At 41.2% G+C, this 15,782-nt stretch overlaps 1 protein-coding gene across 2 annotated transcripts in view; it reads left to right on the top strand.

Annotated features, from left to right (window-relative positions):
* RAB6B (RAB6B, member RAS oncogene family) overlaps positions 1–15,782 on the top strand; it is a 92,635-nt gene that overhangs the window by 33,801 nt on the left and 43,052 nt on the right. For both annotated transcript variants that reach the window (XM_006840034.1, XM_006840036.1), the window contains exon 2: positions 6,238–6,296. In XM_006840034.1, the coding sequence (XP_006840098.1) occupies positions 6,238–6,296 (59 nt within the window). The remainder of the gene's footprint in view (positions 1–6,237; positions 6,297–15,782) is intronic.

Raw genomic sequence — 15,782 nt, 5'->3', positions numbered from 1 at the left:
TGAGGGTTGGAAATGTAAAGGTAGATGTTTTATAGCAAGGGGGTTAGTGATTAACATTTCAGTCTAGGAGCGGAGGTCCTTGGGACCATCAAGGGAGAAGAGCGGAGAGCAGGACCCAACCCAGAGAAGCAGTGATGCCTGAGATGGAAGCAGAGACGATGACGTGGAGCGATGGAGCAGCTGGAGACTTTAGACCCAAAGAGGGAGAGGAGCTGTATGCTGACGACCGGGGGGCAGGCTTGCCAGGGTATACCCGTTGGTTGGTTGATGATGCATGGAGGGGATTGCAACCATGGCAATGAAACGATACACTATAGAATGAATGTAAAACTAATGTTCTCCCATGTAAACTATCACATAATTCACAATAAAACATTTAAAAAAAAAATTAAAAAGACTGATGGTTCAAACCCACCATCCTCTTATGGAGGTAAGATGAAGGTGCCTACTCTATAAAGTTGCTAGGGGTTGGAATTGACTTGATGTCAGTAGGTTTAGTGTTTGGTTTGTAGCCCTCTGAATTTTTTGACAGTGTTGATCCCATTTTTAAATGAGGAACTGAGGTCCAGTGATGACCCTGTCAAGGTGACATAGCTAATAAGTACTCCAGCTGCATTTGAATCTGCTTCACCAATTCTGGCCAAACATGAAGTCTTCTGAGTTCACCCCAAACAACAAAGCCTCTCAGAATTCCATTCTGGAGAGCACACAGTTGTTTTTCCCTTAATACATGTCTGGCGTGGAGAGATGGCGATACTGATCTGTTATTTGGTGCACAATTGAGGCTTTGGAATTTGGGTAGTGTGAACACTTAAACACACACATGACTGCTAACTGAAAGACTGGAGGTTTGAATCCACCCAGCAGCACCTCAGAAGAAAGGCCTGGTGATCTCCTTCCAAAAACCTCAGCCATGGAAGACCCTGTAGCGCGCAATTCTACTCTGATGCTTACGAGGCCACTATGAATCAGAGTCACCTTGACGGCAACTGGTTTTTTACTGAGGCAACTGGTAGAGAGTCTTTCCCGGGCAAGCAAGGGGCTGCCCTGCTCCAATAACATAGTGAGCAGCTACCCTATCAGGCCCAGGCTGAGCACATCCTACCCCAGGAAATAAGGAGGGGCAGAAGAGAAGCTCTTGATTGCTTTTTATCCCCTGCCAGGGTGTCTCCTGCAGTACAGAACAGAAAGGGTTCATACTGTAGTTGGACAAGTTCCACCTGAGCCACGTGGGCTATGGCAGAGATTCAGGGCACAGTATAGGGAAGCATTCTGTGCCAGCCTCACCCTTCTTCCCCTCCTAGATGACTGGAAATGCAGCACTAGGCATTTCTGCCGCTATCAGGCCCAGGGGACCTGCACAGGGCTAGGTGAGAAGCCAATACCTGCAGTTTGGGAAATTAGTAGCATTTATGGGTTTCCCAAGAGACAGCCTGGTTTCTCAGCCATCCCACTGGGATGTTGCTGGTACTTAGCATTTGCCAATGTACAGGGTACTCTTAAGTTGTCACAATGACTGGTGACATCCTCCAGGCATTTACTGGTGGGGTCCAGAGAGACTAACCATCTTGTTGTGAGTTGGACAGTTAGTCACACACTGCAAGGAATAATTCTGCCCATGAGAGACATTCGGAAATGCCGTATGCTTCCCATGTCTCCTTGGAAAGCTATCTTCTTCACCAATGCAAAGATTGGCTAAATGAGCGTGCTCCCATCACTGCATGCAACCAATGAGAAGACCAGATTTCTAGAATAACACACGACTGTTTGAGAGGAGCACCTGGTCTTACACCCACTTTCTCCAGTTCTTTATCGATTGTGTGTTAGCTATCTAGGGCTGCTGTAACAGAAATTCCACGAGTGGAGGACTATAACAAACCCACATTTTTCTCTCAACAGTTCAGGAGGTAACAAGTCCAAATTCAGAGCCCAGGCTCTAGGGGAAGGCTTTCTTTCTATCAGCTCTGGGGCAAATTCTTTGTGTCATTTTGATATCTGCAGCTCCAGTATTCCTTGTAGATTTCCTTGTGTCTTGGTGTTAATTTCCATGCATCTTGGGAGCTTCATAGTACAGGGACCCCAAATCTAAAGGACATGCTACTTCTGGCCCTTTTTTCTTAGTGGTAATTGTGTCCATTACAGTGAAATGTGGAAATCATCCAACAATATCATTAATATCACAAACAAGTAAAATTTTGCTGAAGATAATTTTTAAATGGATGTAATAGGACATTGACTGGAAGCAGCCAGAAATTCAAGTAGGATTCAGAGGAGAATGTGGAACTAGGGATAACATTGCTGATATCAGATAGATCTTGGCTGAAAGCAGAGCATACCAGAAAGATATTTACTGTTCTTTACTGCAAAGACTTTCAACTCTGTGGATCATGACAAACTATGGTGAGCATTGCTAAGAATGAGTATTCAAGAACACTTAATTGTGCTGCTAAGGAACCTTTACATAGATGAAGTGGTGCTTGTTAGGGCAGAACAAGGTGATACTGAATGGTTTAAAATCAGGAAAATCATGTGCCAAGATTCACCATATTTATTCAATCTGTATGAGGAGCAAGTGATCCAAGGAACTGGATTATATAAAAAAGGATGTGGTATCAGGATTGGAGGAAGACTCATTAACAAAAACTTTGATATGCAATGATACTTCAATATCGTTGGCTCTTGATCATATGCTACCTCTTGAAATGGTTCAGTACTGACCATTTCTTTTTGGTACAGTGACTCTGTGTATTCCTTCCATCTTCTTTTGATGCTTTCTGCAAAATATTGAACAATGCTCATGGGAGCAGCAGGCAAGAAATCAAATGACATATTGCAATAGACAAATCTGCTACACAAGACCTCTTTAAAGTATCCAAGAGCAGAGATACTAGTTTAAGGACTAAGGTGCACCTGACTGAAGCCATGGCATTTTCAATAGCCTCATATATATATATATGTTAGTGAATAAGGAAGACCATAGAAGAACAGATGCGTTTGAGCTATGGTGTTGGCAAAGAGTATTGAAAATACCATGGACTGCCAGACGAACAAACAAATCAGTGTTGGAAGAAGTACAGCCAGAATGCTCCTTAAAAGGCAGGAGGATGAGACTTCGTCGCTCACACTTGGGACATGTTATCAGGAGGGATCAATTCTTGAAGAAGGACATCATGTTTGGTAAAGTGAAAGGTCGGTGAAAAAGAGGAAGACCCTTAATGAGAAGGGTTGCTGCAGTGGCAGCAACAGTGGTCTCAAACATAACACTTGTGAGGATGGTGTAGGACTGGGCAGTGTTTCCTTCTATTGTGCATAGGGTTACTGATTCAGAACAACTCAGTGGTACCTAACCACAACAATTAAATGTTGGCTGTTGCTGTTAGGTGACATTGAGTCAGTTACAACTTATAATGACCCTAGATAGGGTTTCCAAGGAGCAGTTGGTGGGTGTGAACAACCAACCTTGTGGTTAGCAGTCCAGTGCTTATACTATAGCACCATACCAGGATTCCTTGGTGGCATTAGGCGCCTCTTTCTCTGCTCATTTATCTTTTCTTTTCTTTTTCTAAGATGAAGGATGTTGCAGTCCACATCCCTGAGAAAATTTGCCTTTAAATTACTGGCTTATAGCAGATCCCATCACGGTGGTAATTGCATTATATATTAGATATCTCATCATGGGGCATTGCTGTATTTTAGCTGCTAAAACACTGAGATTCATGGTCCCATCAAGTCAACACAAAACCCAAACCGTCACAGTCCACTCCTTGGTCAACTTGGTACTTGTCCACATCTCCTTAAACCATATACATAATCTCTAAATAAAGACAATTGTAGATCCATACTTGCACCTAACATGATACAACTAAGACACATAAAACAAAAAAGGTACTGATTCCATTGTATTACTCCTAAATTCTTCAAGTCCAATTGCAACATGAATCAGAATTCCTCTTCATCTAGAATACAAGTTATCTTCTTCCAAATACAATGGTATATAACAAGCAAAGGGTAGATTGTTTCCATTGGAAATGAGAGCAATTGGATGGAAATTTCTTTAATTTGTAATGAAGAACTGATGCATTTGATTTAATTTGTAGTGAAGAACTGATGCATTTGAGTTATGGTAATAGAGAAGAACATTAAAAATATCATGAGATGCCAGAAGAACAAACAAATTTGTATTGGAAGAAGTACAGCCAGTTGCTCCTTAGAAGCCAGGATGACCATACTTCATCTTCATACTTTGGATATGTAAGCAAGAGGGACCAGTCCCTGGAGAAGGACATCATGCTTGACAAAGTAGAGGTTGTCAGCAAAAAATAAAAAGAGGCAGACCTCCAACAAGATGGACTGGTACAGCAGTAATAGGCTCAAATGTTACAGTTGTGAGGATGGCATAGGACAAGGCAGTGTTTCATTCTCTTGTGCACAGGGTTCCTATGAGTTAGAGCTCACTCAACGGCACCTAACAATAACAAAAACAAAAACAAAAAGGAGTAGCAGGAACCTAGCAAATTAAAAATCTAGCAGAAAAACTCACATTAATTCTTGAGACTTGAAAATAATACTGTTTTTTAAGACCATCTAGGTCACGGCCCTGTCTTCCAGGCTGACTGTTTGCTATGCACTCTGGATTCTAGATAGAGGTTCTTCAACTCTGGGCTTCGGTTCTGCATTTCAGGCCTGCTGGAATGACAACTCTACTCCGTTTGTTTTGACCAGCCCCATTCTCCTAGTCTTTCTTAGTGGACTAACCCCATTGCCCCTGGTAGGCTCTGCTCTTCTGCTCCCCTTAGGCATGACAGCCCTACTCGCTCAGCTCTGGATAGAGGCCCCATCTTAATAGCAGCCCCACTCTCCTGAACCAAGTTAGTGATGCAGCCAACTCTGTGAAACGTAGGACACTGTGGTCCCACCCTTAAAAACCTCACAGGTCATAGTTCCTGCCTTTGAGAGCCCAAAAGTCATGGCCCTACCTTTTGAGACCTAGTCTGTTGTTTCCCATTCTCTTGGTCTCTTTTGGTTCTGCTTCTTGGTTCCTTGATATTCAGAAGAGGTCAGTCTTGTGTCTGTTCAGCTTGAACAAGTGTTATAAAGCTCTTTAGCTCTACTGATAACTGCCAAGAGGCATTCCACTCCACCAGGAACCCTTGGCCAGAAGGTGCTCAGCTCTTTCACTCTGTGGATTGATTCCTGTGCCATCTTGTGTAAGTTTCCTGATTTTGTTGCTGCAATTTCTCTGCTGCTGCTTCTCACCATCTGTGCTGTCTCTGGTGTAAAGCTCTCCTCATTGCCTTCTGAGCCCTCATCAGATTTGCCTTTGACATCCTTAACTCCACCAACAGTCTCTTCCAGCCTTCACTCATATTATGCAATTCTAAAGCAGCAGCTCACTCTCCTGATATCAGATTCTGTCTTAGTTATCTAATGCTGCTCTAACAGAAGCTGAAAAGAGATAAAGACCTTTCCTGAGAGCACACAAAGACAAAAGGCCTTCCCTAACATCAGAACTCTGAATTTAGGGTTCTAGTCTCCGGTGCTGTGGTATTGTTATAGCAGCACTATGTGACTAAAGACAGCCAGCTTTTCACCACTCCCGCTCTTCTGGGTCAAGACCACTTGAATTTGGGTGGGGAGAGTCTCTGGGGCATTAGGAAGCTACCTTCTTCGTGGTATCCCCAGTAGTCAGTCTAGCAGCCACTTGGTGTAGAGAGTACTGGGCCTGCCTTTCACTTCTCCTCTGTTTCTACTGCTCGTCATTCCTCTATGCTTTGTGTTTTCTTTCACATGTGATCTGTTTTCTTTAAAATGTGTTCAGAAGGGCTCAACTCTGGATTGTGCAAACAGTTAGTGTGCTTGGCTAACTAGAAGTTTGGTGGTTTGAGTCTCTCCAGAGGTTCCTTGGAAGAAAGGCCTGGTGATCTGCTTCTGAAAAATCAGTCTTTGAAAAGCCTACCGAGCTAGAGTTTTGATTCTTTTGGTCAATAGACCTTTCTTCCAAGGTGCCTCTGGGGGACTTGAATTGTCATCCTTTTAGTTGGCAGCTGAGCGTGTTAACCATGGTAACACTCAGAGATACCTTGTTTAGGGAAAGCCTATAATAAAACAGTATTAAGCTTTAAAAATAAGATAACCCTATGGAGCCCAGGTCTTGGGTCACCATGGTTCAGCATCAGCTTCATGACAACTAGTTAGGTCTGGATTGCCATGCTGAACACCTCTCTTCTTGTTTTGCAGTCGGGAAGACGTCTCTGATCACAAGGTTCATGTACGACAGCTTCGACAACACATACCAGGTAAGGTTCTGGGCCCTGTCCTCCAGCCTTCTAGTGTCCACAGCCATGAAAGCTGCTTGGCAAGCATGGCCCAGCCTCTCTCCAGAACAGGATGAGAACTGGGATACTGGGATACCAGGCTGTCTATTTTGCCTCAGAGTCATCTCCCATCTGTGTGCTGGCCCCAACCCAGTAAAGATCTCAAGCTTTTCTGATAATCCAAACCTTGATTGATCAAGGAAGCATTTTCTAGAGGGAAATTCTGAAAAAGAGACTACAGATTGCTTTCTATGTGCTCCTTGCTCTTTATGGGCAGTCTATGACCATTATATCTTTGCTTACTTCAGGGGTTGTCAGGGAGTTGATGGACAAGGTGAAAAATGAGAGGTTAAAGGTAAAGCTTTAGGAGAACTTGCATCTTGAGTGTGGCTGTGCCCTACCTTCCCGGGGGGAGGCTTACCTGGTGTCTTACACGGCTCCACAAAGGCAGGAGGCTGGATGAAGTGAACTCTTTGGCTCATGGCTTTTGAAGGGTGGTCTGGGAACAACCAGAGCCCAGAGCTGTAGTCCAGGTGGTACAAAGGTGAGTTGTAGGTCAGTAACGTTCACTTTCCTGGCAACACTGGTGAGTGGGAAGATTAGTGCAAGTGAATTTTTCCTGCAACTTAAGGCATTTCTCAAAAAGTACCAAACTTAATCATTTCATGATTACTGAAATACTTTCTTAAGGTAGAAAAAATGATTGTTTTTTCCTATGCCCGTGGATTTTGTAAGATACTAGTTCAAAAGGCTATTAGTAAGTGTTCCTTGAAAAAAACAAAATAGGATGAGAGTGCTTCAGTGCTTGCAGAGACTAAAGGGGACATTGAGTGAGCAAAAGTGCAAATGACTTCATTACTGTAGGACTTCTCAGACCCTTTACTATGTCCATGTGCGGTTTTTGGTTCACTGAAAGAAGATGTAGTGTGCAGGATCTCCCAGATGTGTTTGATCATGGAATCATTCTGTCATCGAGTTCTCAAAGGACAAATATTTATAGAATCCTCTGGGGACTGCTGCTCTGAGATGTCCCTGCCCCCTCTTGAACTGAGTCATAGAGGATGTGGAACAGAGTTAATGGTAACTCACAGTTCTGTGCCTCCTTTTGAATCTGGTTGTTTCCTCTGAGCTATCCAGTGTTCTTGCCTCCAGTAGAGTCCTGCTCTCTGCATCCCTCTAGTTTCTGGCCTTGACTCTGCTGTGGCCTGAACACCAGATAACCACCAGCCCCTGGTAATAACTGACTGTAAGAAGATCACAAGGCTCTGAGTGATGTGCACAGCCCTAGGGCATGGGCTCTGGAACGTGTGTTTGGGCCTCACTTGGCCTCTGTTCTGTCCTCTCTAGACCAGGGTTTTGTGCTACCCAGGGCTTGCCAGAGCCTTTCCTTCTGATAAGAGAGTTGTGATGCATCAGTTTGGATTAGAGATGGCAATTCTAACAGACCTCAGTTCTAAAGTCGGACATGTTATTCATTTATGTGTGTGTGTTGTTATTGCTGTTAGGTGCCGTGTCAGTTCTGACTCATAGTAACCCTGTGCACAAAAGAACGAAACACTGTCCGATCCTGCGCCATCCTCATAATTGTTATGTTCGAGTCCACTTTTGCTGCCACTGTGTGTGTGTGTATAAATGGTCTCAAATATTTCTTTTTGATTATTTTATATTTTATTTATTTATTTGATTAGTAAATTATAATGTCTTCTGGGAGTCGCCAGGCAGCACAGATGGTTAAGCACTTGACTAGTAGCTGAAAGGTTGGTGGTTCCAACCAAGCCCCGTGCTCCTTGGAAGACAGGCCTGATAATGTGTTTTGGAAAGGCCACAGCCTTGAAATCCCACTCTGCACATATGGGATCACCATGAGTTGGAATCAGCTCGATGACAACTAACAACAATAATGCTTCCTGTTGGTGTCCCATGAAAAATAGTGCCACTTCTGGCTGGTTGATGTTCTAGGCAGTGGTAGGCAACAAAGGTGACGGCAGGACCTTTCCACCAGTCTACATTGGTATGGGTCTAAGCCTAAACTCCTCCACATGCCATTTGAGTCCTTCACAATATCACTCCACCTCGAAGTTCGATGGCCCAGCAGGCCTCCCTACTCACCATTCCCCACATGGGCATACAGTCATGGCTCCACACATTGGCCATGCTATACCTGCTGCTGGAATGCCCTTCCTGATTGCCTTTCTGACTCATCAAAGTTCAGAGCAAGTATCTGCTCTGACAAATATATCCATGAAGACAGTAGCACATAAAAGGGGCAATGCTATGAAAACTTCTGAGATATGACAAAACTGCTTGAGGAAATGAGTTGCTAGGCCTGAGGGCTCAGGACCATAGTCTTGGGGGACATCAAGATCAGTTAGCATTACATGGTCTGCAAAGATAAAAGTTCTACATCTTTGTTTGGTGAGTAGATCTTAAAAAGCTTGTCTTTTAAGTTGCACCCTAGACAGTCTTAAGGTACAACTGTTGGTCTCTCCCTGTCTAGAGCAAAGAAGAGTTAAGAAAATCAAACATGCTTGGGAAAAAAAATTATGGACCATGTGAGCTTCATCCTCTATCAACCTGAGATCAGTAGAACTAGGTGTCACTCAGCTGCCATTATCAAATGCTCTGAATGGGGTCACATTAGAAGGTCCTGGATAGAATTGGAGAAAAATGTGGAACAAACCTTAAAATCATAAAAAAAAAAACACAACAACCACACAACCAGGCTTACTGGTTAGATAGTGACTGGTGAAACACCTGAGACTGACCCTTTGTCGCCCTTCAAGCCTGGAAATGAACTCACCCTTGTGACTCTACTTTTGGCTAAACAATACTAGAGCTACAAGGTAAACAATAGCAGTAGGGAGGCATACACCAGCTAGAACAACCAACCATACAAGATCAAAACGGTAACATTTACCCAGGGATAAAGCTCAGAAGATGGGTAGTAATAGAAAAGAAGGACAAAGAGAAATGGTAATCACAGGTAGGAAGTGGGAAGAGTGTTTTAACATTGTTGTTGTTAGGTACCGTTGAATCAGTTCTCACTCGTAAGGACCCCATGCCCAACGGAACAAAACAGTGTCTGGTCATTGTGTCAGTCCGTCTTGTTGGGGATCTTCCTCTTTTTTGCTGACCCTAAATTTTACCAAGCATAATGTCCTTCTCATGACTGGACCCTCCTGATGACATGTTTGGAGTGTGAGAGACGAAGTCTTGCCATCCTGGCTTCTAAGGAGCATTCTGGCTGTACATCTCCCAACACAGATTTGTTTTTCCTTCTGGAAGTCCATGGTACTTTTTTTTTCTTTAACTTTTTATTATAAAGTGAGTGACTGTTTAACAGACAAGATCATCAGCTTTACATTCAACAAGTCATACACTTTGTTTCATCTTAATGACTACAATTCCCTCCCTCTCTTCAACAACAGTTATCCTACTTCCTCCTTATGGCTTCCCCTTACATCTTATAGTTCACAAAACAGAAATATTTGATGTACACATACAAAACAAAAAAATATATTCATGTAAATGTCCTAAGGGCATAGTCTGCACACCAGTCTCCTGCCCGCAGGCACACACCCTTACTCAGTCCATGGGTCTAGAACCTGCAGTTACTCTAGCTCCCCAAGCCATCCCCTCTGCCACCATCTCTGCTGTCACTGTTTTTCTACAGAGGATCTCATGCTCCACTCATGCTCTTCCTTTTGATGATCCTGGGATCATCTTTTCCTGAAATGAAAGAATAACTACTCCCTTCCCGCCTGCCCCTTTTTAGTTACACATCTTCTACAGTTACAGTTGTGATGATTACAATTAATCCTGCTAACAATTACTCACAATTAAATCATAAAATCCTATCACCATCATCCCCCATCCCTCTTCACTAGATCCATCTGGGAAAGAGGACAACTGTTCATTGGGGATTCTAACTTATCTGGTTGTTCTGAAACTAAGCACACTCACGAAAACTTGTAAGCCATCCACTTTATGCCTTTATAGTGCCACATTTTTGATAGCCAATGTCTAGATTGTCTAGATCAACTTAGTGCACTGAGGAAACAAGCTTGTTACTTGATATGAAGAATCCTTCCATTCCAGTTGGAATTTGAGCAACTGCATCCTTAAGGAAAGGTCCAGTTCATCAAACTGTAGCAATTTACACTTGCTCACAGTTTTGAGCATCTTTATCTTCACCTGGCTGAGTTCTGGTCAACTGGCCATCCAAGCTAGGGCAAATGGGCACTAGCTGCAAGTTTGGGAGTTCATTCTCGTCTCCCTGCGCTTCAGACCAGCTGTGCGCTTCACTCTCAATTCTAGTCCCCAGTGGCTAGGACAGTCCTTATGAGCTCAGGAGCTCACGCTTCTCCCTAAACTTCAGACCAGCCTCTTCTCTCTTTCATCTCAAGGTCAGTGGGTGTAAGTGGAACATGGCCAGACTTGGCCCATATCTTCATTAATGCATTTCCCTCACCTCTACTCACAAGCAGACCCATGTGGTCTCCAGCAAGTATACTAGACTGTTCACAGGTTCCCTCTGAGTTTCAGTCTTAGAAAGAGGTTTTCTCTGATGAACTGACTTTTCTTGTCTTGATACCTCCAAAGCAAACAGCTTTCTTGATATTCTAACAGCCAAACAGTCTTTTTTTTTTTTCCTGCAGGTCTTTCTTTCAGTAAGATTCTTCTGTTCTCCCAGCGTTTCTGGATTGGCCTGCATTTCCTTTCAAATGAGAATGTGCCCAAAATTCTGAGTGGGGCTCAGGATTCCATTTAAGGTCCCATATGCTATAAATATTAAGGAGCTCTGGTAGCGTAGTGGTTACGAATTGGGCTGTGAACCGCAAGGTCAGCAGTTTGAAACTACCCGCTGTTCCTCAGCAGAAAGATGAGGCTTTCTGCTCCCGTAAAGATTTACAGTTTCGGAAACCCTGTACAGGGTCGCTATGAGTCGGAACCGACTCCACGGCACATAACAACAATGCTATAAATAGGCTTAAAAAGAAACTTATTTCCCTAAGCAAATTCTAATTTCCCTTATTAGCAATTTCAATCAGTCAAGCTTTCTGTAATCATAATACCCAATATTCATTTCTGCCATTCTTAAATGTACATTTTACAATAGTACGTAGGGGTAACCAATATCCACAAGACAGTCAAACACCTAAACATTTTCCCCCTCCTTTATCCATTCAGACTATGTCTTAATCCCTGTATTACAGAACACTGTTGTTCCAAGGTTGTATATAAATCACTATTTATCTGTATCCCATTTAGGCTATGCATACCTCTCTAAGTCTTCCCCAATTTTCATTGTTCATCTGCCACCCTCCCTCTTCTTGTTTATTGTCCTTCTCCTTGTCACTGGAGCTAACATGTATGTATTCTCTAACCTGTGAATTACTCTCCCTTACCTTGCCCTCCCCCCTTACCATGCCATCAAAAATTGTTTCTTTTAATATGGAAATTTTTTCTTAAGCATTTGCAATAATGATCACATGCAAAATTTGTCCTTTTGTGATTGACTGCTTCCACTCAGCATAATATCCTCAAGGTTCATCAGTGTTATGATGTATGGGGTGTTTCACCGATTCATCATTATTTTTCAGTATTGCATACTATTCCATTGTGTGGATGCACCAACATTTGTTTATCCATTCTTTCATTGATAGGCACTTAGGCTGTCTCCATTTTTTTTTTTTGCTATTGTGAATAGTGCTGCGATAAACATTGGTGTGCATATATGTACTCATGTCCTGGCTCATATTTCTTATGGATATAAATCAAGTAGATGAATTGCTGTCATAAAGTATTTATATTTCCAACTTTCTGAGAAAATGCCATACCATTTTCCAAAGTGATTGAACCATTTTACAGTCTTACCAGCAATGTAGGAGGGTCCCAGTCTCTCCATACCCTCACCAGTATTTGTTGTGGGTTTTTTTTTAAACTCCGCTGTTAATGCTTGTGTGAGATGATTTCTCATTGTTGTTTTGATTTGTAGCTCTGGTAGCGTAGTGGTTACAAATTGGGCTGCAACCGCAAGGTCAACAGTTCGAAAATACCAGCTGTTCCACAGGAGAAAGATGAGGCATTCTGCTCCCATAAAGATGTATAGCCTCGGAAACACTGTACAGTGTTGCTATGAGTAGGAACCGACTCCACGGAACACAGCAACCACCACCAGTGGCCAATGATCATGAATATTTCCTCATATGTTTATTGGCTGCCTGAGTGTCTTTGTTGGAGAAGTGTCTGTTCATGTCCTGTGCCCATTTTTTAAATGGGTTGTTTGTCTTTTCTTATAGAGGTGTTATGGTTTCCTATAGATTTTAGAGATTTGTCCCTTATCTGATAAGTCATTGCAAAAAAATTTTTTCCCATTTTGTGGGCTCCCTTTTTACTCTTTTGGTGAAATCTTTTGATGCACATAAGTTTCTAATTTTTAGTATGCCCCAATCATCTGTTTTGTTTTCTACTGTTTGTGGGTTTTTTGTTTTTGCAATATTTGATAGTGTTTGTATGTCCCTTAAGTTTGTCACTATTTTTTCATTGATGATCTTTATAATTCTGAGTTTTACATTTAGGTCATGAATCTATGCTGAGTTTGGTTTTGTATATGGTGTGAGATACGGGTAATGTTTCATTCTTTTGCAAATCAGTTTCGAGTTTTGCCAGCACCATTTGTTGAAGAAGCTATCTCTTCTCTGTTTAATGTGTTTTGGCCCTTTGTCAAAGACCAGTTGACTGTGTGTGGATGAATTTACTTTTGGGTTCTCAATTCTGTTCCACTGATTTATATCTATCTTTCATTGTATCAGTACCAGGCTGTTTTGACCACTGTGGTTGTATAGCACCTTTTGAGATCAGAGAGTGAGAGACGTTCAGCTTTGTTCTTCTTAAGCAGTGCTTCGCTTATCCAACGTCTCTTTCCTTTCCGTATAAAGTTCATGATCGTTTTTTCCATCTCTTTAAAGAATGTTGTTGGAACCTGGATTGTGATTACATTGTATCTGTAGATTGCTTTGAGTAGTATTGACGTTTTCACAATGTTAAGTTTTCATATCCATAAGCATGGTATAGTCTTTCATTTTTGTAAATCTCTTTTGGTTTCTTGTAGTAGTGTTGTGTAGTTTTCTTTGTATAGGTCTTTCGTTTCTCAGGTTAGATTTATTCCTAAGAACATCATCCTTTGAGTGGCTGTTATAAATGGCATTGTTTTCCAAATTTCCTTTTCAGAACTGTCTTTATTAGTATAGAGGACTCCAGCTGATTTTTGTATATCGATATTATAGCCTGCTGCATTGCTGAATCTACCAATTAGTTCCAATAATTTTCTTGCAAATCTTTGGGATTTTCTACATACAGGATCATATCATCTGCAAATACAGAGTTTTACTTCTTCGCAAATTTTGATGCATATAATTTCCCTATCTTGTCTTATAATTTTGGCTAAAACTTCCAACACAATATTGAATAGGAGTGTTCATAAAGGGCATCCTGTCTGGTTTCTGTTCACAAAGGGAGTGCTTCCAGTTTCTCCCCATTGAGAGTAATGTTGGCTGTTAGTTTTTGTGTATATGGTCTTAATTATGGTAAGGAATTTCCCTTCAATTCCTACTTTGTTGAGTGTTTTTACCAAGAACGGGTGTTGGATTTGTCACATGCCTTTTCTGCATCAATCAATATGATCATGTGGTTCTTTTCTCTCTTTTTAATTATATGGTGTATTATGTTGATTATTTTTCTAATATTGAACCATCCTGTATCCCTAGTATGAATCCCAGTAGGTCATGATGTACTTTTTTTTTTTTTTTTTAATATGTTGTTGCGTTCTCTTGGCTAGGGTTTTGTTGAAAATGTTTGCATCTATATTCAAGAGGAATTCTGGTTTTTTAGTGATGTCCCCAGGTTTTGGTGTGAAGCTTATGTTCCCTTCATAAAATGTGTTAGAAGTTTTCCATTCTTTACTATATTTTGGAATAGTATGAGTAAAGTTGGTATTAGCTCTTCTCTGAATGTTTGATAAAATTTACCAATAAAGCCATCTGAGCCTGGGATTTTTTTGTTGTTGTTGGGAGTTTTTTGATGACCTGATCAATTTCTTCTTTTGTTATATATGGTGATGATGTGCTGTTGAGTTGGTTCCGACTCATAGCGACCCTGTACAGGGTTTCTGAGGCTGTAAATCTTTACAGAGCAAAAAGCCTCATCTTTCTCCCATGAAACAGCCGGTAGTTTCAAACTGCTGACCTTAACATTCACAGCCCAATTCATAATGACTAGGCTACCAGAGCTCCTTTTTGTTATATATATATATATGTTGTCATTGTTATTATGTGCCGTGGAGTCGCTTCCGACTCATACTGACCCTGCCCAGGGTTTCTGAGGCTGTAAATCTTTATAGGAGCAGAAAGCCTCATCTGTGTCCCATGGAACAGCTGGTAGTTTTGAAATGCTGACTCTGACGTTAGCAGCCCGATTTGTAACCACTATGCTACCAGAGCTCCTTTTTTGTTGTATATAAGTTTGTTCAAATTTTCGACTTTACTCTGTGTTAGTTTAGGTAGTTCATGTTTTTCTAAAAATGAATCCATTTCCTCTAGATTTTCAAATTTTTTAGAGTACAACTCTTCATGGTATTCTGTTAGTATCCTTTTTATTTCTGTTGGTTCTGTTGTGAGATCACCCATATTGTTTCTTATGCGTGTTTTTTTGTATGTGTCTTCTTCCTCTGTTCTTTTGTTACATTTGCCAGTGGTTTGTGGATTTTATTAATCCTTTCAAAGAACCAGCTTCTTAACTTGTTGACACTTTCTGTTGTTTTTCTGTTTTCATTTATTTCTGGTCTAATCTTTATTATTTCTTTTCTTGTAATGACTGTAGGCTTACTTTAATGGTCTTTTTCTAATTGTTGGAGATGTTGTGTTAATGTGTTGATTTTGGTTCTTACCTCCTTTTGGTTGTGTAAGTCAATGGTACTTATAATATTCTTCTCAAACACAATTCAAATGCATTCATTCATCTATAGTTTTCCATATCTTTATCCAACTTTCACATGTTTTTGTGGCTATTGAAAATACCAAAGCTTGAATCTGTAACACCTTAGTCTTCAAACTGACCTCTTTGCTCTTTGACACTTTAATGAGGTCTTGTGTAGCAAATTTTCCTAATACAATATGCCCTTTGATTTCTTGACCCACAGGAGTGGCAGTACTAATCTCTGATAAAATAAACTTTAAGGCAAAAACCAGCATAAAAGATAAAGATGGACATTATCTCATGACTAAAGGGATAATTGAACAAGATGATAAATATCAATGCTCCCAATGAAAGAGCTCCAAAATATATAAAGCAAACTCTAATAGATTTGAAGAAAGAGATGAATCTACAATAATAGTGGGTGATTTTAATACACTGCTTTCAAAAATGGATAGAGCAACCAGAAAGAAACTTGACAAAGACACAGAAGAA

This window comes from Chrysochloris asiatica, unplaced genomic scaffold (genome assembly GCF_000296735.1).
Source record: "Chrysochloris asiatica unplaced genomic scaffold, ChrAsi1.0 scaffold00028, whole genome shotgun sequence".
Classification (NCBI taxonomy): Eukaryota; Metazoa; Chordata; class Mammalia; order Afrosoricida; family Chrysochloridae; genus Chrysochloris; species Chrysochloris asiatica.
The sequence above is the reverse complement of the archived record's forward strand: the minus strand, read 5'-3'. Positions and strand labels throughout refer to the sequence as shown.